The 20,489-nt window shown below is 29.4% G+C and overlaps 1 protein-coding gene and 1 long non-coding RNA gene across 2 annotated transcripts; both read left to right on the forward strand.

Moving 5' to 3' along the window:
• The first annotated feature begins 929 nt into the window (after window positions 1–929).
• LOC113000425 (protein YABBY 5-like) lies at window positions 930–3,304 on the forward strand. Its single transcript, XM_026127063.1, has 5 exons — window positions 930–1,098; window positions 2,435–2,647; window positions 2,763–2,811; window positions 2,890–2,965; window positions 3,221–3,304. Exons 1-5 carry the CDS (start codon window positions 930–932, stop codon window positions 3,302–3,304), a joined length of 591 nt encoding a protein of 196 aa, XP_025982848.1.
• A 7,531-nt stretch (window positions 3,305–10,835) lies between these two features.
• On the forward strand, window positions 10,836–12,148 carry LOC121174092 (uncharacterized). The gene is made up of 3 exons (XR_005889863.1): window positions 10,836–11,244; window positions 11,362–11,524; window positions 12,046–12,148. It is a non-coding gene; the product is annotated as an uncharacterized lncRNA (long non-coding RNA).
• The last annotated feature ends 8,341 nt before the right edge of the window (window positions 12,149–20,489 follow it).

Raw genomic sequence — 20,489 nt, forward strand, 5'->3', positions numbered from 1 at the left:
ACAACAAGGAAGCATTGAGTTCGTTTTAAGTATTTTGGGTAGGTTGAATGATGGTTGATATATTTGAAATTCATGTGTAATGAGGTCTTTTGGTTAGGTTGTGTGATGTTTGACTTCTTATGAAAGAAATGGGTAAAGAACATGTATTTTGATTTCATGTTTATTTTTTGTTGTTATGAGAATGGTCTCCAACTTTAAACTTTGGTCATGGTGTAGAAAAAGTGGAGTTGGACACTTTTGAAAAAGTTGATTGTGTTAGAAACCAATGGCTATGATTGAATGAATGATAATAGTTGTTAATTTTTGTTATTGTATCGTAACGTTTCTAGTGATCATTAAAATTCCATTAATGCTAGTATTTTTAAATTTAAGAAAACTTATTCAAATAACAAAAACCAACATTTTGGTCGTGTGCTTTGCTTACAACAAAAATTGTTTTGAGGTTGTTCTTAAGCGTTTTGAATGTATTCTGAGATAGTGTAACAAATAATTAATTGACTTAAATTACACATGAACTAGTGATTAGTTGATAAAATCATGTTTACTTATACAATATGTTAGAGTTTTATTTCACGTTAGATTCAACTTATAGACGAAGTGTAACCCAATCAAGATGTAGTAATTGAACTATCGTTGCTACTAAAAAAACTCTTTTCTACGATGCAATATCTACAATGGTCGTTAAAAAACCGTCTTTGTTTGTATAACGAACATTTCCATGACGGTTTTCATGAAATCGTCTTTGAATACTTCAAAACAAAGACAGTTTTCACAAAACCGTCTTTGAATGGTTACTTTTTTTAGTTTCTCGCTTTCCTTCTCTCTTGTATCCGACAGGGTATTGGCCCTCTCTCTCTTATTCTCACGTTCCTTCTTCGTCACCTCGACTTCTTTGTCACGTCACTCTCTCTCTTTTTCTTTTGACATTCATGCCTCACATAGTTCCAAAGGCCCTGGCTAGAAACAAACCATACTCACTCTCTCTTTCCCTTTGTCTCTCAGATTCCTATGTTTTCTGCGCTCTGATGCCAAACAACTATAAGATCTGCACCATCGCCGGAATCGACCTCAACGATGAATGTGTGCCATCAAGAATCAGTAACTTTGTGGTAAATAAAAATCACATGTGTGCTTGGGGCTATTTGAAAGAGGAAAAAACATAAGATCTGAGCGAAAAAACACCACACTGTACCAAGCAAGAGAGTTAATGAGAGGAAGAATAATGCTTGAAAGGTTCTGACTTCTGAGGTAAGGCTATTAAACCACCAAGCTTTTGATTATTGCTTCTTTCATTTTCTCTCCTATGAATTTTGTTTTCCTTCATAACCCATGACTAACTGGAACTATGAAACAATAGCATTTTTGCATGCACTGTGTGAGGTAAAACTACAAAGTATACTATTCTATTGAGGATTAAACTAAAAAATTCTAGAAGCACTGTGTGAACATTCTGGAACAAGATAAAGTTGCCAAAGTATAAATAAGCCTGCAAGGTGTTTGTAAAAATGCTATAACGAGAAAAATAGTTAGTTTTCAAATGTTGTTATCTGATTAGTGTAATTTCTAGTATATGTGATGTATTAGTTCTTAATAGAAGTTAGTATTGTGAAGGTGAGAATCATATTCATACAGAACCCAAGAATTTCATATAGACCATAAAAGAAAATGCATGACTCCAATTATTTGTATGGTTGTTTGCACCTTAAGATTAGCTTAAATTTGCCTCTCCTATACACAACTAGTAGCCTATTAAAGGTGGGCAGAATTTCTGGACTATGTATTTTCTAAGTGGACATATAACTAACTAAATCTCTTACAAATATGATCTATATCTTGAAAAACAAGCTTTTATTTTAGGAAAACATAGGCTATAAGGAAGAAACTAGGAGATATTATAGTATAAATGGATCAAATACTTGTGTAAATATGTTATTCAACGTTTAAAAAGAAACACAGAATTAGCACTAATCAGTTTTTGTGCTTAGACAAAATTTCAAAGCCCTAGCTCTCATCTTCTCTGTCACCATGAGTTGCTCCACTAAAACTAAAATCTATATTCTTCTTCCCTCTTTTCCTCTTGTGTTGATTCATTGCTGCCAATACAACTTTGTTTGATTCCAGTGCCTCTCTTGTTCTTTTTTGCAGTGAGCTACAGGAACATAGAACAAACATACATGGGGTTTCTAGTACTTTCTTTTGCATTATGGGATCCTTCTTATAACTGAGTTACCCTACATGATCCTCTCTTGTTCTTCTTCATTTTAAACTTCCTATTTGATTTCAAAAAGGAAAGAGATGCTTCATCAAGTAAACATCATTTTTAGTTGTCACAATTTTTATAAATGCATTCATTCTTAACCCAATAATTTAATTTATATAAAGATTTCATTCATCAATAATTAATTTCAGTTTAACTAAAAAAACTTAACAATAGTGACAAAGTCACTACTAAAAAAACAATTTTTATCATTTATTGGATTTTTAACTCAAAATGCATTTGTGATTGTCTCCGTTGTCCAGCCAAAAGAAAGTAGTCCAGAAGAAGATGCTAACAAGACTTTGAACAACCACAGTGTGTCCATGATGACCTATTCTCATTGTGAAGAAGAAGATATAATTCAAATGAGTCATCATGTTGTGAATAAACGTATGTAAGGCAATAGTTACTTTAAGAATGATATGAGTTATTATTGAGTTTGAAGCAAGTTTTGTCCACTCATACAACTTCCTCATGATTTTTTATATGCATGGATTGTATACAACCACAGAGAAGAGACAACGAACACCATCAACTTATAACTGCTTCATCAAGTAATGATTCAATAAACAAGTTTGTATAGAACTGGTTAAACTTTTTTGAATTTTAACATGAGGATTAGTTTACTACAGGGAGGAGATTAAAAGGCCAAAGGTTGAAAATCCTGAAATGGCCCACAAGGAAGCTTTTAGTACAACTACAAAAAATGTAAGGTCCAATTTTTTAAGTTATTAATTCAACTCATTTACAAATTAGGAAGTCTTTAAACCTATTTGGGTACAAGGCTAGAAGTGCTCTTGAGGACTTCTCCACTAGAAAAAGCTCTATATTTTCAGGAGAGGAACTCTCAAAAGCACTTCTAGCTTATATCCAAATAGGCCCTTTATAAGATTGGTGAAATTGTTGGGTAAAGAAGAAGGTACTTTTCTTATGCTTTATCTTGAAAATATTTTTCATTTTCAATGGGCCAATTTCCCCCAAACTCAGTGGTGCAAAGGAGATGAAGAGAGTTGTAGCCAGACAAAACAACTTGTAGATCTTGACTAACTAGTGATCATGCTAATGCTGAGGTAAGAGCATAACTATTTGAAGAACTGGGCATTTTCTTCATTTAAGACAAAAGGTTATCTTATAACACAAACAAATTACTTTAGCTGATTAAAACTTGTTATTAGCAGGAGATTCTTTGGTTTGGCACAAGTGGAGGATTCAAATATTTTTTTGGGACAAAAAATCGTCTAATATTTTATCAAAACAAAAATTATATTAGCTTTATTAAAAATGATAATAAAAAATTAAAAACAGTAAAATTTTAAATGGATAAGTAGGTAAAATTAATATCAATTTATTCTTTTTTTATCTTTTACAATTATTCATATTCATCTTATTAAAAAAATTATCTTGTGGGAATAATATCTATTTTTTTTAGGGCAAAAGAATATTTATTCAAACTATGGATCCAAACAAGACGTTAGCTAATTGAAAATTACAAGTTGCAAGCTATCAACTTTCAGATTTATTGAGTTATATACAAGAAACATGGGATCTCTTTGCTTCTGAAATCATTAAGAGCTTGGAAATGTTTGCAAAGGTGTGTTAAATGGATATCAATTGTTTTTAACTTTATTATTTTTATTTATTATACAACGCATCCTGCCATAATAATGGGATGTGCAGGAAGCTAGACCACAACGGCTGCTGTAAGCTAGAGGTAGGGAACATAAAAATGCTGAATATAGGAAAACAACTAGTCATAACTGTTTACTACTGCTACTCTTAAGAGCATAAATGTTGGATCAATTGATTTTTTAGTTTTGTCTCCTATTTATCAAGTCAAACCCCTTATCATATTTATTTTTTATTGCTATCTTTTTATTGAGTGCAGTAACTAAATTATGTGCCATTATAGTTAATTATATATAATCCCCATTATAATACTTAAAGTTGTTGCAAGAATATATTTATAGTTATAGTTAATAATAAAAGGTTAGGATGTTGTTGCAGGGGCAGTAGGGCAACAGAGAAGCCAAACTCGCGAATATAGTAATAGTTAAAGTTTATTAGTACTCGAGTCTACATCATATTATTATTATTTCAGAACTCGTGAGCTTTTTTAATTAATATACACTTTGCACGTTTTGATAATTGGAAGCCACTTTTCCATGTTAATCATGATATTTTTTTATTCAAATTTCGTAAACAAGCCTTTGTCTTTTGATTCACAATTTACTTTTATGGAGATAATTGTCCTCAATGGATCATGACCAGTCTTTATATAATGCCCAAGCTTTGGTGTCCCGATCCAATTTATATTATGTTTGGGATAATAACCATAAGCGGGAGGCTATTTCTAAATACACCTCAATTAATTGCTAAAGATACCCTTTAGTTTTTTCATAATCTTTTCTTCTAAAAATACCTCTTTCTAGAAACTAATTTCCAAATCATCATTGTTCAAAACACCCTTCTAATTTCTCATATTATTATTATTTTTTAATATGGTTATTAGTGTTGGTGTTTAAGGACTTGGCCTTAAACTAATAGTATTAGTAGTTGACGTAATTATAATTACAAATGGGAGCATTAGGTCTTGATATTGTATAGCATCCTATAAATCATATACTCATAATTACTTTTGTAAGTATTGGTTGACTGGTGTACAAATAAGGAGCAAGACCTGCAACATGTCATGATTTTAATATTGATTTTGTGACCTTTAGCCTTATTTAGTTTTATTCATATTGTCTTTGCAGCAAATGTTGTACGAGGATCTGGATCTATTCTTGGGCATCTTCTACTTTAATTGTTGGGTAAATGAATTTATACTGAATGCTTGATTCTTACGGTAGGGAAAGTTGTACTTATTGCTCCTTGGAACAACAACTCTCAGTGTGGTATGTATGGTTGATTTTCTTCACATTTAGCTAAATTCACTTCTTACTCAACTTAAATTATGTAGCATTTGTTCTTGGGTATCACATATGTATATTATTTAATGAGACCTAATGATTATCATAAGTCTGAGAGTTACATTGTAATGTTTATAAGTGATACGCTTGAATGATTAAAAAAATTATATATTGCTGCTACATTTTATTTTGGATAAGTTTGGACTTTTGTTATTGCATATTTTTTTATCTTAGTAGCCATGAAAAAAATTAATGTCTAAGTCTAAGATATAAGATGTGTGATGAAATTATCATGCACAATCTCCTTTTGCACTCAACACTAGTGCTCTCTAGGAAAGCACCACAATCAGTTCTGGGAATTAGAGTAAGTATTTAACTTTTTGCATGCATGCTTAATTTTTTCCCTTTCAAGATTTATCTCTGATTCATGTAATGTCTTAATGTTGTTTGCCTTTGGATACTTTCTTTGCATGCATGCTTATAAAATCGTAGCTGATATATCTGACATATACCATACTCAAAATGTCTTGGGAAAATGGAGCTCAAAACTATTTGGAATTGCTTTTCTTGCATCGGGTTAAAATTATACTATTATAGGAACCTACATAGGGCATTATGTCATGCAAGTAGTTTGTTTGATGGATTTTTTTTTTTTGCATAAAAAATAATACATTAAACATTTTCACTAGAAAAAAAAAATATATGTAGCTAGGAATAGAAATCTGAGATCGATTGTAAGAAATGTATATGAAATTTTTAATTTTTTTAAAAAAATACATTCTAAGACAGTTATCTGAAAAACCATCTTACAATCTTCAAAATATTTTTATTTTTTTTAAAATAAAACATTATAATACGATTTTTCAGAAAACTGTCTTAGAATATCTACATTTAAAGATGATTTTTTGGAAAAATCATTTTAGAATCCTCAATATATATATATATTTAAAAATACATTCTAAGACGGTTCTTTGAAAAACTGTCTTGGAAAGTCTACCATTCTGAGATGGTTTTTTAACTAGGAACCGTCTTAGAAAGGTATCATTCTAAGACGATTTTTAGTTAAGAATTATCTTAGAATAATATCTTTTTTTAAGACGGTTTTCTATGGAACTGTCGTAGAAAGTGAAGAATTTCTATGACATTGCCTATGATGACGGTCAATGATCGACATAAAATGCGTAAGTTAACTGACGTAGAAGGTGTTTTTCGTAGTAGTACGTCTAGATCGTCTCCCAAAGAAACAAATGAGACATTTCATGTAATTATTTAACTAAGAAGTACTTTTGTTTTGTGATTGTCATGAAATAAATAACAAAATAAATTGCAATAACAATGAAACAACAGTAAAATAATTAAGTAAAGATAGAAATACTATAATTGGATGGTGATGTTGATCTTGATGAATAAATGTCTAAGTTTGGACTTACAATTCACTCGATCTACTGTAACTTCACAATTCTCTACTCATCTCCCTTACTCATCCCTAATTCACTAATATATTCTTTCCCAACTCCCGCATGATTGCAGATTCTAAACTTCTTATCCGATATCCAATCCCTTGGACATACCAACACAAGCAATCAACATTAATGGTCAAGAAGTAGCGAGACTTAACCAAGATTATTCTATCCCTAAAAATAATCTCAATTAAGTACTTGATTCATGTTTGGGTTTTAACAAAAGTCGTCAAATCACAAGTCAATTCCTGAATTCATCTATAAGATGATCAATCAAATAAAAACATTAAGTACGAAAACAAATAAAGAACTCAAGACGAAGTATTGAATTGATAGAAATCAAGGTTGATTAGCGGAACCTTTTACTTGTTGGTAAAGAAGAATTGAAAGTAGCTCAGGTTGAGTGAACCAATATAAAACAAAGTATTTTTACTGCTTTTCATTAGCTTATTAAAGTATTTCATTATCCATTACGGTCACACTCTGCACACAAGGTTTTTACTAAAAGACAAGTTTTGCATCTCATGGGACAACAGTCCACCTTTGTCACTAGACAGAGGTTTTTATAAACTTATTTCTTACAACCAAGATTGGCAGACTCACGATTTTACGTAAAATCATGGAGGCTCCGTAAACTCGAATCGTAAGAGTTTACTCAAATGAAAAAATATATTAATATTCTTTTATATAAAATCATAAGTAAATATTTCAATCCTAATATAAATGAAAATAATAAACTTTAACAATAATTCAATAAACTAACATAGTCCACAATCCTCACTCAATCTAACATAAATTCATACGATACAAAACATAAGTTCTTAAAATAAAAACACTTAAAAAATGAAACTATGTGCTATTTAGAACTATGTAGGTTAGGAACTGATGTTATGTGTGCATCATACATTCTTACATGGTTTCATTTTCATATATTTTCTTGTAGGCTTTAGCAAATGAACACTACCTGTAATATAATGCTTCAGTTAGGAAGCACCCAAGCACTTTATATAATAATTCAGAGAGAGATTTCATGTAAGAGCAATAACCATAAAATTATAAAATGAAACATCCTAAAATATTTAACAGTTTCCAACAAGTTGTATTGTAAGGAAATGTTTTCTGAAGATAGATATTCTAAAACTGAAAAAAAAAAAACCACTAGTGAAAATGTGTGTTTCATGTCTTTCTTTGTAATTCAACTTGTCAAAAAAATTCTGGTTTGAATTCCTCAAATGTAGTACCTACTCCTAGTTTATTTTTTTAAAATTCAATGTGGATTGTGGTTATATTTAGGTATCTGATGAACTTGTGGCTGAATTTGCTGATCCAATCAATGGTGTTTCAACTCCTGATCAGGTTTAGGAGTAAATATCATAAATTGAGGAAACTAATTTTGAAATGTTAGAGCTGTTTGTAAACAACCTGTATATATATCAAATTGAGAATCAATAAGAGGCATCACATTTCATTCCAAATCTTTTCTGTTACAAACAGTTCCAAAATCCTTTAACACGACCATCGAGCATGATCTGCCACTAGACTTAAAACATTACGAACACACTATACAGAACACCATAGCATTTGACAGCCAAGAAAATTTAAATTTCACTTCTAATCTCTTTCCTTCTTCAGAAAATCCAGATATTCCCACAAATGAAATTTCTCCACCAAATAATAAACAAGGGTAACATACAAGCACACCACTTTCTACTTTTCTTTTATTAAGCAGGAATCGCACAAACTAAAAGTAGGAAAACTTTACAACAAATATAAATTACTACCATTGACAATTAACAGGAAGAATAAAATTATAATAAAAAACCAACCCATAAATAGTAAAATTTAAAGAAGAAAAAAGGGTGAGAGAGTAAAGGAAGGGAAGAAGAACCTTCCAGTTGAAGGAGAAGGAGTATTTGAGCTTGTGGGCAATGTAGCGAAACTATGTTGATAGCGAAAGCATTGCAAACAATATTATACATAAAGAATTGAACTATGTGGGAGGGTATGAATTCAATGTATCTATAAGAATTGAACTCAATGTACAATAATGGATTCAATGTGGAAGGGTCTCCCTCGTACTAGTCTAAGTGATATGGAAGAGCTAAAGGTTTGCAAACAATATTAAGTTTTACTTTTTTTTGGCTGTGTTGCTTATTCTTTCCCTACAATGATGCTCTCGACTATTCAAACAGAGATGTTCTGCATACTTTGGCTTATTTATAGTAAAAGAACTGCCATGCATAAAGGTCATTCAAAATTGCCAAAGTAAAATAAAAATACAAGTGAGCTGAAACTAGAGATGTTCTGCATTCTTTTCGAAGCAGCATGTCCAGCAAAATGAATGATGATAGTCATTGGTGTTGCGAGCACAATCAACCAGTGGAAGATGCACAATTAAAATCAAATCACACAATCAACAAAGATGCACAATTAAAATCGAATCACACAAAAATCACTAAAATGCTCATTGTTAGGTCAACAGTAAAAAAACTAAAAACCCAAGACCTCACAGTGGAAAATGCACAATCAACCAAAGGCATCTAACAACTCATGAGAAGCCTTGTAGTTGCAGAGTGAGGTCATGAAAGGAGAGGACTCAGAGGAGAAATTACCTTAGCGTCGTGACGTGAAGCAAAACTTGGAGCGCGAGTGAGGACTAGCGAGGCAGCGACGACGAGGATCGTGACTGAGGGTTAGCGATGACGATGTGACTGAGTGCTTTCAAAGCAGAACAACAGCGGTGAGTAGCTCAACTTCAGCACAGCACGGAGTCGCGACTCTTGAGTAAGGGAGTAGCTTAACTTCAAAACGACGCCGTTCAAAAATTTCGTAAACCCGCGGACTCATCGCAGACTCACGAGTCTACCTAAACTCGCCCGAGTTTGCGCTAAATCGGACAAGTCTACTCCGATTTCGATTCTACTTCTGATTCAACTCGCCGACCCTTGGTGGAATCATAAAATCGTACGATTTCACGTGTTAAAGCGCGATTTTAACAACCATGATTACAACTTCTTCCACTATGAAAATGTTTTAGATTTTGACTAACACATTTTTCAATCCCTTTCTAGTGTGATTTATTATATTTCAATTACTAGTGTTTTAGTCCATGTAATGTACGAACTTATTCAAATTTTCACTACCTCATTTATATAGTCAATAGATAGAAATTTTTAAAAAAGAAATACTAATATATCTCAATAAATTAGAGACTATAAAATTAGATACTATAATTTTATATAGTCAATAGAAAGAAAGACTATAAAAAGAAATAATAATATATCACAATAAATTATACAACACATTGAAAGAAATATGAAAAAAGAGATAATGTATGCCTAAGAAATTAGAGACTATAATATTTTTTTTAAAAAAAGATTATAGAATATGGATAAACTATACAAAATATAAAGAAAGAAGAAGACAATGAAAGGGTTGTCATATATATATATATATATATATATATATATATATATATATATAATAAAAATAAATTGTATAACAATTGTGAATAATTATAAAGTATTTGTCAATGATATTATGATTTCTTTTACAAATTTTAATATCAATGACAAGTTAACAACTAATTTTGAATGTTTTGTAATTAAATATATCATTCTAGAAAGTAAAATGAAGTTTTAAATAACTTTAATATTAACTTTAAAAAGTAAATTGAAATAAGGAATTGAAATTATTGATGAAAGAGAGAAATGTTCAAATTTAAAAAAAGAGTTACAAAATCTGGTAAAAGAAACATTTGAAAAAAATAGCATCAAATAAATTGATAGTTAGAGAAATTTAGTGGAAGACGTGACTTTAGGAAAAGTTGCAAAAAGATATGCATGTTAGGATGTTAGGAGAGTATCAATATAATTTTTTATTTAATAAAAAAAATTCCACCAAATTTTCTTAGCACATGAATGCTACCTAGTAATTTATAATATATATATATATATATATATATATATATATATATATATATATATATATATATATAAAGGGGATATTCATCTCAACAACTGATTTTTGTCTCAATTTTTTCTAAATCATTTAATCCTTAGTAACCACCAACCGTCTTTGCATGATTTAACCAAAAATAACAATAATCATATGCAAATGAGGAATATAAAATTTGGGTTACCCATTCCATTTGTTGTTTTACCTCTCAACTAAAACTACACCACCTACTAACTTCTCTTCACTCTTTCATTTTCCTCTCTCTTCAAATAGTGCTTCACACTTTCTCCTTCCATTTTATAACTATAGTGATGGTCTTTGGAGAGGAGGAAATGGTTGATTGTGTTGTTGTGAAAGGGCAGAGCGTTGTTGGAATCGCTGGCGAAAGGAGCAGTTCGGTTCTCATGGAGGCTTTCTGTTACCAAATTGCAAGATTGATGGCAAGCGTTGTTGTACAACCCAAATGTTTCTGCCATAGTTCTTGCCGTGATGGTGAATTTGGCGGTCGCAAAGTACGAAAGAGCTGTGGGGAGCAACGAAGGTGGCGGTGGTGGGAAGAAGAGGAAAGCTGAAAGTATCCGAAAGCATTACTTTGCAATGTAAAAAAGACTTCGCCAGTGCCAACATTCCGATGCAAAGAACATGACTAAGGGGTGTGAAGGTAAGGAGAATTTAAGTTTAAACAGTGATGTTGTGAATAATAATTCAGTTAATGATGTTCCTATGTGGAAAACTATTAAGGATTTTTCTTTGCCTGATATATCTGTTAATGTTGAAGGTAAAGGTCAAGACTTGGAAGGGAGAGTAAATTCAAAAGGCGAGTGTGGCAATGGTGGGTTGAGAATAAATGCTCCTGGTGATGCTGTGTTGAGACACGATGCTAAGAACGATTTGGTCGAAATGTCTCTTGAACTAGACAAATGAGGAAGGAGTATATGAAAGTAAGTAAAAACTAGAATCCTATCTTTTTATGTGTTTTCCTACATGTGTTTTCCTACATCTACATATATATTAAGTTTTCAATTTCATATTAACATTTTTCGGTTACATAAAAAATCTTATTTCTTTTTCATTCCTTTTCTTTTGTATTTTTTATTTTCTATAAATTATTTTTGAAATAGTGGTAAAATATCAAAATTTAAATGGTTTTTTATGAAGATTTTTTTAAAAAAATTATTGGTTGATTATTGATTTGCATAAACATTATTTATGGTTGGTACAATATATAACATTTTACCTTTCAAAATATAATTACTCTCCAATATTAGTAAATGTTTATTCTCTATTTTATTCTCCAATATTAGTAAATGTTTATTCTCTATTTTATTTACCCTTTAACTATTATTTGAGTAACGGTACACTATCCCATTTTCTATTCAATAGATAACCTCCCACATGCTTTTTTTAAAATACAATTATTATTTATATTTTTGAATATTTACTTGTTGCAATTTTTATGTAGCGGGACAAATATCACCTCATAATGGGACAAATATCACCTCATAATGCTTACCAAGTCTATAGGTCCCTAGGTCCCTGGTGCTCAGCCATGCTATAAACCTTCCTACTAAAGTACATTAGACTTGTAAAACCATTTTATTCTAGACTTCTATGTACATTGTATAAATGACAATTCCTGTATACATTGTCGAATAAGTTAATGATGAATCAGTTGTCTTTAATCAAATACCAATGATTAATTTGTTTCTTAGGATCTATAACTTTCTATATAAAAAAATCAATTTTAGCAAAATAAAAATACAATAGCATAAATTTGTATCTTATTTACTTTTTATGAAAACTTTATCTTCATTAATTATATTTGTCCTTGCATCATGTGCTTCAATGTGCAATGTAGGTGGTTTATGTATGCATTGGGTGTGAAAAATCCTATAAAATCTCTATTTGATAGAATACAAAGGTGTTGCGACAAAATTATTATGTTGATCAATATCTAAGAAAGGAGTACAAGACATTGCATATATGAAAGGAAAATAATATGTAAAATTCATATTATCCATTAGATTGCCATTTGCAGAAGAAAAAAAAGAAGTTATTTTTCAAATTTCACTTCAAGTAAATGTTTCTCAATTCATTCCTTAAATTGTCGCATTCAAGATATATCACCAAAAAGTTGTCAGATAAACATAATCAATATGCATAGGTAACTTCTATAAATTAAAACTTTTTCAATATAGTGTAGTTTTAACATGTATATTTATCTACACCAATTATTTTAGTAGCTTAACTATTTTGGTAATCTATAAGTATAGTAAAAAAAATTAGGCTGAATTGATATCGATGTCAATGAAATGACAACATTGTCAATACAATGAATGTTATTATAAAAAAGGAAGGAGTAATTTCACTAATTATTTTTTTCAAATATTTTAATATGGTTGAAGCTAATTTTGAGATGGTGAGAGAGGTGAAGGTATCCCCTTATATAATGTATATATAAGAACACATGTTCATCTTTATTAATTTTGAACTTACCATACTCTCATAAATACGACCAGGAATAATGAAAAAATTCATATGAATAAACATGTTTTTAGAAAACAGCTAAACTAAAATTAATATAAGCAATAATGCATAATAAGAAAAAAATTAAATATTAATTTTAGTGTAATAGAAATATGGACACACAGAAATAGCAATGTCTGTGTTTCTACTAATATATATAAAAGAAATAAGGAAATAAGGAGAGTAGTATTTTTTTTCTTAACCTTTAGTTTATTACGAAAAAGATCTTGACTAATCCGGGGTTCGACCGGGATGTAAGTAAGATTTGACCAAAAATTATTAAGTATTATCTGAATGATTCAACTTTAACTTTAACATATTAATCACTGTGTCGAATCACTTAATATGTCTTTAATATACCTATAAAAACAATAATTGTTTAATCGTACTTCATTATTTATTAGTTTCATAAGTGCTTTTTTTTTAAGAGTCATACGGTCATATTAAGTATACTGATTTTTTTTTCTCAATAGAAGCATTGAACCAATTCACAAGGAAAATATGAAATATAGGCCTATGCTGATATATTTGCTTTCCTTTTTTGCCAAGTACGTTTCCATTTATTTATTTTTCTATTTTTTATTATCATATATTTTCTTTATACCCTAAAATTGATACAAAATTATTATTCCAGATGTATTTTTTAGAATAATGTATTCTTTTTAACATTTTAAGAAGTATTTTCCATAATATACTGGAATACTATTTTATGTTTTGGAAAATACTTTTTAGAATGTTAAAAATTAAAATTGTGTTCCTAAAAAGTACTTTTTGAAACAATTTTACTTTTTTTAACATTTTGGTGAGTACATTCAAGTATATTGTTTTATATTCTAGAAAATACTTTTCAAAATGTTAAAAAAATGCAAAATGAAAAAAATAAAATAATCAAGCAACATACTATGGCCATTAAAGGAAAATTTGCATAATAGTGAAGAAAACATATAATTGACTTTGGTCCTTTAATTTGGATGACTCTAAGAGGTACTTTGATGTTGTAACTTGGAGTTTGGTGGATGAAAAAACTAACATTGGGGTGCGTTTGATTCGCTAAAAAATAAGGGATTGAACAACACAAAAATATATGTCCAATGTTTATTTAAAAAATGATTGACGGACAGTACAAAATAAAAAAGGATGGACTAGACAAATACCCAAAAACTTGTAACTCATCAAACCTCAGTACAACTTTTTGTCTAATGTCTAACAAAAGTAAAAATACAATATTATTCCTATTTTCTGACAATTCATTATCCCACACTTTTTTTCTTTTTTCATATGTGTCTCATTCTCTAAACCTCCATCTCCAAACGCCGTACATTAGCCTCTGACGAGGCTACCTTGGCTGCTGGTGTGGGCACCTTGACTGCTGGCGAGGACCGCATGGACTGTTATTGTTTCCTTTTTGCTCATTATTTCTTTCTTTTCATTGTTAATTTGTTCAAATGTTCTCATCATCATCTTCCTCCTTCTCGTTGTATTTTTTTTCTTTTGGCCAACTCCAGTGAAGCTGCGTCACGCCACCGTGCCTCTGCCACCATCGCCGTGACCCTATGGCAGCCTCACGCTGCTAGGCCATGTGCCCAGTGTCGTCAGGGGCCGCGCCTCCTCCATGGAGGTGCCTCTCCTTTGTTGCACCGCGATGTTGCTAATGCACCTAGGATTTGATGGTAAAATTTATATTATTTTGTCTAGTACATAAGCACTTCAAATAAAATACAACACAAAATTACTTGTACTTTGCATCGACCACCAAACAACGTACAATACAAAAAGTTATCTTATAACTCAGCTACTTGTTCAGTGTTGTTCTGTTTGTCTTATCTTTTTAGCATTCAAACACACCCTATAAGAGACTGATCAAGGGAGGAATAATGACAGACCACTACAAGAGATTTAAGGATATTAAGGAAGAGAATGAGGGGAAGGAGTGTGATGGAAGAAAATGGAATGTGTTGTTACTATAATAAAAGGAGTGTGTCATTGTGCAAAAAAGGAGAGTATGAGAGGAAAAGTTTATTTAAGTAATTTGGTTTTTATAAAAAGGGAAGGGGAGTGTACTTAGCAAAAAAGGGTGTGGATATAGGAAAAGACAAAAATATATTATGAATCAACCTTTGGCCAAGCTTTGTCTTAACAAGGTAGTTGGAGGATGAGAGTCATGGGTATAGTATTGCTATTGTCACTACCCAAATTGCTAATGGCACTACCAAATTGTTTGAAACGTCCTAATTGCCCTTAGCTCCATTTCCCCACACGCCCTCCCCTTCCCCTTATTTGTTCATCAACTTTCATGGTGCCACACCACCCTCCCCCATCCAAATCCAACCTCCAATGGATCATTGCACAACAACTTCGCCTCCAACGGCACTGCACCACCCTTCCCTTTATTTCTGATTGAGTTTGTTGTCGTCGCCTCCCTCAACTCACTCCACAACAACTTTGCCATCATCATTGCCCCTTCCCCTACAACTTAATCTTCGTTGATGCTGTCGGCAACCTCTACATCTTTGACACCTTCCTCCGCAAGATCAATGTTGCGCCAGACTTCTCCATCCAGATTCCTCCACCACTGTGTCATGCATTTGAGAACTACACATCGCAATGCATGCCCCACCCCCATCTAGATCCAATCACTCGTTCTCGTTTTTTGCATTTTGTTGTTGTTGGTTGGATCCTAACAGACGAGGGGGTTGTAAGGAAGGGGGGAAGGAAGGGTTGGGGGGTTAGGGGTCGGGGATGTTTGGGTTTGGATTGGTTTGGTTTAATAGGCGGGGAAGGGTTTGGTTTGGTTTGGTATGATAGGAGAGGGTTACAGGGAAGGGAAGGAAGGGTTGTGGAGACAACAATAAAAATACGATTTTGTTGTTATATAGTGTATAATAGAATCCTATTTCTGTTGCACACATAGGGTAAAAATAATTGAAATACGATTTCATTATATATTGTACAATGAAATCGTCTTTTTGTTAAAAAAAAAATTTCAACCCCACTCAACAATGGAAACACGATTTTATTGCACATTTGTACAATAGAATCATGTTTCCATTGCACATTTGTGTTTCCATCCAAGGAATTTTTTTTAAATATGTTTAAAAGGCACCCACCTGGATAGTATCATTAGCAAAAGTGGTAGTGCTGATAACAACTCCCTTATGGGTCTTTAACTCTTAATGTATGCTAGCAGGCTTGGCGTTTGTATTGCAGCAAAATGGTTCCGTATTTTTAGGAGACTTTCAAATTTTATGCATTAATTTCCTTAGAATTTCATAGTACTGATCCTTTATGTTTGAGTCTTTTATATATGTGGCTTATGACACTACCTTTCTAATAACGTTGTATATGCCTTCAAAGAATAACACTTTAGACTTTTGTTTTCAATTTGATACACTTCATCCTCTAATTTATTAAGATGATCGCAATCAACATTAAATGGTGTGAAAAGAAAACAAAATTGTGGTATAATTTCCATTGACTTAGTGTGTATTCGGATGAACGTAGATAAACTTAATTTTGAAAGGAACTGATTTTGTAAAATTGATCTTGTCAAAAATTAATTTTGAAGTGATGTGATTTATGTATAGATTTTTTTTTATAAAATAAATTTAGGAGTAAAATTTAATACAAAATTTTGGATCCAATGCAGAAGTTCTTCACAATTAATTTTGGACTCATAATCAATTCTAAATTCTTCTTCAACATGAAATTAAATATATATATATATATATATATATATATATATATATATATATTATATATCCAAAATTAACTATGGACTCCTAATTAATTCTTTAACGTGAAATCAACCAAATACTTAAAGATATAAGTTAGTTTGAACAAAAGTAAACATGATCAAACAAATATGCAAATTCAACGGGGAAGAAAAAGATTGCATAATTTTACCCTTGATAACTTGCATGAATTGGGATTTTGGTAGTGAGATTGTCTTATTTGACAATGAAGCATGTAAATTCTTATGTATAATGGAAATAAAGAAGGGAAGATGTTGCTTTCATTAATGGGCATTATCTTCCTTAAGGATCATTAAATAAGATAGATCATGACAGCCAAAATCATGTTCATTCTTCATGATAATCTCTCTCACCATGAAAATGCATGTCCAACATTACAATTTAATTTATAAGGGTAATTTCAATCAAATGCTGACTGATGTAAGATAATTCCATTTTAACTAGATATCTTAGATTCAAATTTTGAATATACAATTGCATTCGTTACTCAAAGATAAAACTTTGTCGTACATAACGATTATAACCAACTCAAACATGATCCATAAGAGAATATATGAGGTCTAGACCAAAATATTATTGGATAATGATTCTTAAAGATAGGATTTTCTATTAGGTATTGACGATTTGTTTCGTATTATTAAGAGTTTTTGTTTCACAGATTAAAAGTATACACATGAGAATGTAAGAATGTAATATTCTCATGTTTGTTACAAGTTTTAAAAAAGCACTCTCAAGTATTATTGATTCACATTATCATTCCCTCCATTTTTACTCCCATTAGAAGGGACGAGTAAAATATGAGAAAATTATTGTCTAATATACATGCAACTTCTATTTTTATTTAAATTATTTTAAATTTTGAAAAACTATTCCCAAGAATATTAAAATGCAACCAAACATTTTTTTTAAATACTCACAAATTCTCATCTTATATTCTTGGGAACAACATCCCTAAGAATGGAAAAAGTTCCATGAAACAAATGTTCCCTAATTTGTTTATGTTCGAAGGGATATTTAATTTCGATTATATTTTGAGTTATCTCAGTTCAATTTAGTTTAGTTTCATATATTTTTTAAGAGTATAATTTTTTAAACAATTATGTATTCATAATATAATTTATTGATTTAATAAACAATATTTTGTCTTTTTTGCACTAAAGACATCTCTCAATTGATAGTTGAAGAGTTTATTTCAAAGCGTAAAGATAACCAAAGTAAGTTTTACCTCTTTCAACAAAGTTTTCTCCATTCATATGGTCAACAATTCAATCCTAACACTAAGGAACTATCTACCAATTGTGCTACGCCTTGTTAGTTTAGTTTTTCTATCCAATGTCAAAGGCTATAAGTGTTTCTCAGTCTATGGAGTTAAAAACTAATCTTGCTTGTGGTGCATGAATGTCACTATCCCAAAGAAATTTTGTATACAGATGAAATCAAATACGGATTCTCTCATTAAACAAATTGTTCCCTCACATGTAAATACAACAAGACCTTGTACCATTATACCAACCCTATGGGTTAGACCTTGTTAGTTTAACATGATATTTTTAATATTGTTTATCTTAAAATATAGTACCTTCATCCCTAATTATAAGATATAGTTTTAAAATTTTTATGTCATTTTTTATAAGACTTCATTTCAATTGACTTGTGCATTAATTATTTTGTTTGACTAAAATATCCATATTTACTTGATTCATAAGTGAATGCTACTTTGAATTGTTTCTTTCTCTCTCTTATGAGGATTAGAGAAGATGAATAGATTCTCAATAATGTTAAGGATAAATTTGAAAAAAATATTACAATTAAAGATAAATTTAATGCTAATACTTAAATTAATCAATTTTCTTAATATGCATAAATTAGTCAACAATGTCTTATAAATAAGAACAAAAATAATGCATATATTGTGAGATATAATTTAATTGTAGTTATATATTTCTTCAATTCTATTATTTAATTGTACATAACATTGATGTAAAAAAACAAGCTAATTTATAATTTTTGTCCTCTTATTTTTAAATCAAGATATTTAATTTTCTTATTTTTTTAGGATAAGTAATTTTGCTCCTTCTATCAATTTACAATTGATCATCCAAAGTCAAACATTAAGTTTATGTATTAAATTATGTAGGTGATTGATATGATATTTGTGTGACAATAATTAAATAGAGTGAATAATAGAAATAATCATGATAGGAGTTGAATTCATGATCTTTTATTTAAAAATAAGATAATAAATAACTAACTCACTTGTTTTGTTTAGTTAAATTTATATACCGTATTTTGTATTTATCAATGGTTAAGAGTTATTATTTTTTTAAAATTGTAAAATTTTATAAATTAAAAAATATATTTAATATATAATTTTTTTAATTTTATTTTATATCATTTTATAAATTTTTATTTTGAATAGTTTACATAATTTTATTTTAATGTTACCAATTTATAATTGAATTTCATAAATTAATATATAAATTATTTTGTAAATTGATTTTAATATACAAAATATTTTTACTCTAATTGTATAAATCAATATAATTGCATCAATTAATATGTAAATTATAATTTTATTTTAATAAGTAAAATATTTTTATTCTAATTATATAAATTAATAAAATTTTAATATTTAATTTTCTAAGAAACTTAGATGATAATATTTTTGTTTTAAATATAAAAAATTATTTAGTAAATAAGTGTTTTAGTACCAATTATATAAATAAAAAATTACATAATTTAATATGTAAATTATTTATATAAATTATTTTATGTAATTTATAAAAGTTATGTAAATTTTTTTATATATTAATAATACAAGTTTTTATTTTAATTATGAAAAGTGATAATTTTTTAATTTTATATATTATTTAAATATTATTTAAAATTTACCTAATTTGTATAAATTACATAAAATAATTTTTAAAAATAATGTATGTATCAGTTTATATAATATTTTTAAATTATAATAAAATAAGAATAATTTTTTATGTATAATAATTTATTAATTTATATTAGAGTAAAATATTATAATAAAAAATGCATGTAAAATTAAATATGAAATATATATATATATATATATATATATATATACTAAATATTTTATTTAATTTATAAATTTTTGTTATTGACTAATAATATATGTAAAATAGTACTTATAAAATTAGCTAAACAAAATAAGTGTTTTAATAATTTATTATTTTTTTAAAATAAAAAGATCATGAGTTTAATTTTTATCAAGACTCTTTTTATTTTTTACTTTATTTAATCATTTATATCATAAATATCATATAAACAATTTACATAAATATCATGTCAGCAGTCAGCACTAATATATTAGATCAATAGATGATTAAGTAACGGTCAACGGATAAAAATCATAATTAAAAATATAAAAACAAAAATTATAATTTATATATATATATAACATTGACCTTAATATATTATGTTGTAAGTCTTATTAATCCGATTTTGTCTCAGAACATATGTTGTGGGTCTTAATTTAACTTAGTTTTTTTTATTCATTAATTGAACTGAGTTTAGGTTCATAAAACAAACCATATACGAAATTTCATGTCAGATACATATAAACTTGTCACTAAATTTTCGATAAGCACCCCTAATTCCT

The sequence above is a fragment of the Glycine max genome, chromosome 19 (genome assembly GCF_000004515.6).
Source record: "Glycine max cultivar Williams 82 chromosome 19, Glycine_max_v4.0, whole genome shotgun sequence".
In the NCBI taxonomy this organism is placed as follows: Eukaryota; Viridiplantae; Streptophyta; class Magnoliopsida; order Fabales; family Fabaceae; genus Glycine; species Glycine max.

Bases quoted from the DNA above. Each gene is read 5' to 3' on its own strand.
- LOC113000425 (XM_026127063.1), top strand. From the start codon at position 930: ATGCCTCACATAGTTCCAAAGGCCCTGGCTAGAAACAAACCATACTCA. The intron at 1,099-2,434 runs GTAACTTTGTGG...ACTTAACAATAG, and splicing joins ATGTGTGCCATCAAGAATCA to TGACAAAGTCACTACTAAAA. The intron at 2,966-3,220 runs GTAAGGTCCAAT...TTTCATTTTCAA, and splicing joins TTAGTACAACTACAAAAAAT to TGGGCCAATTTCCCCCAAAC.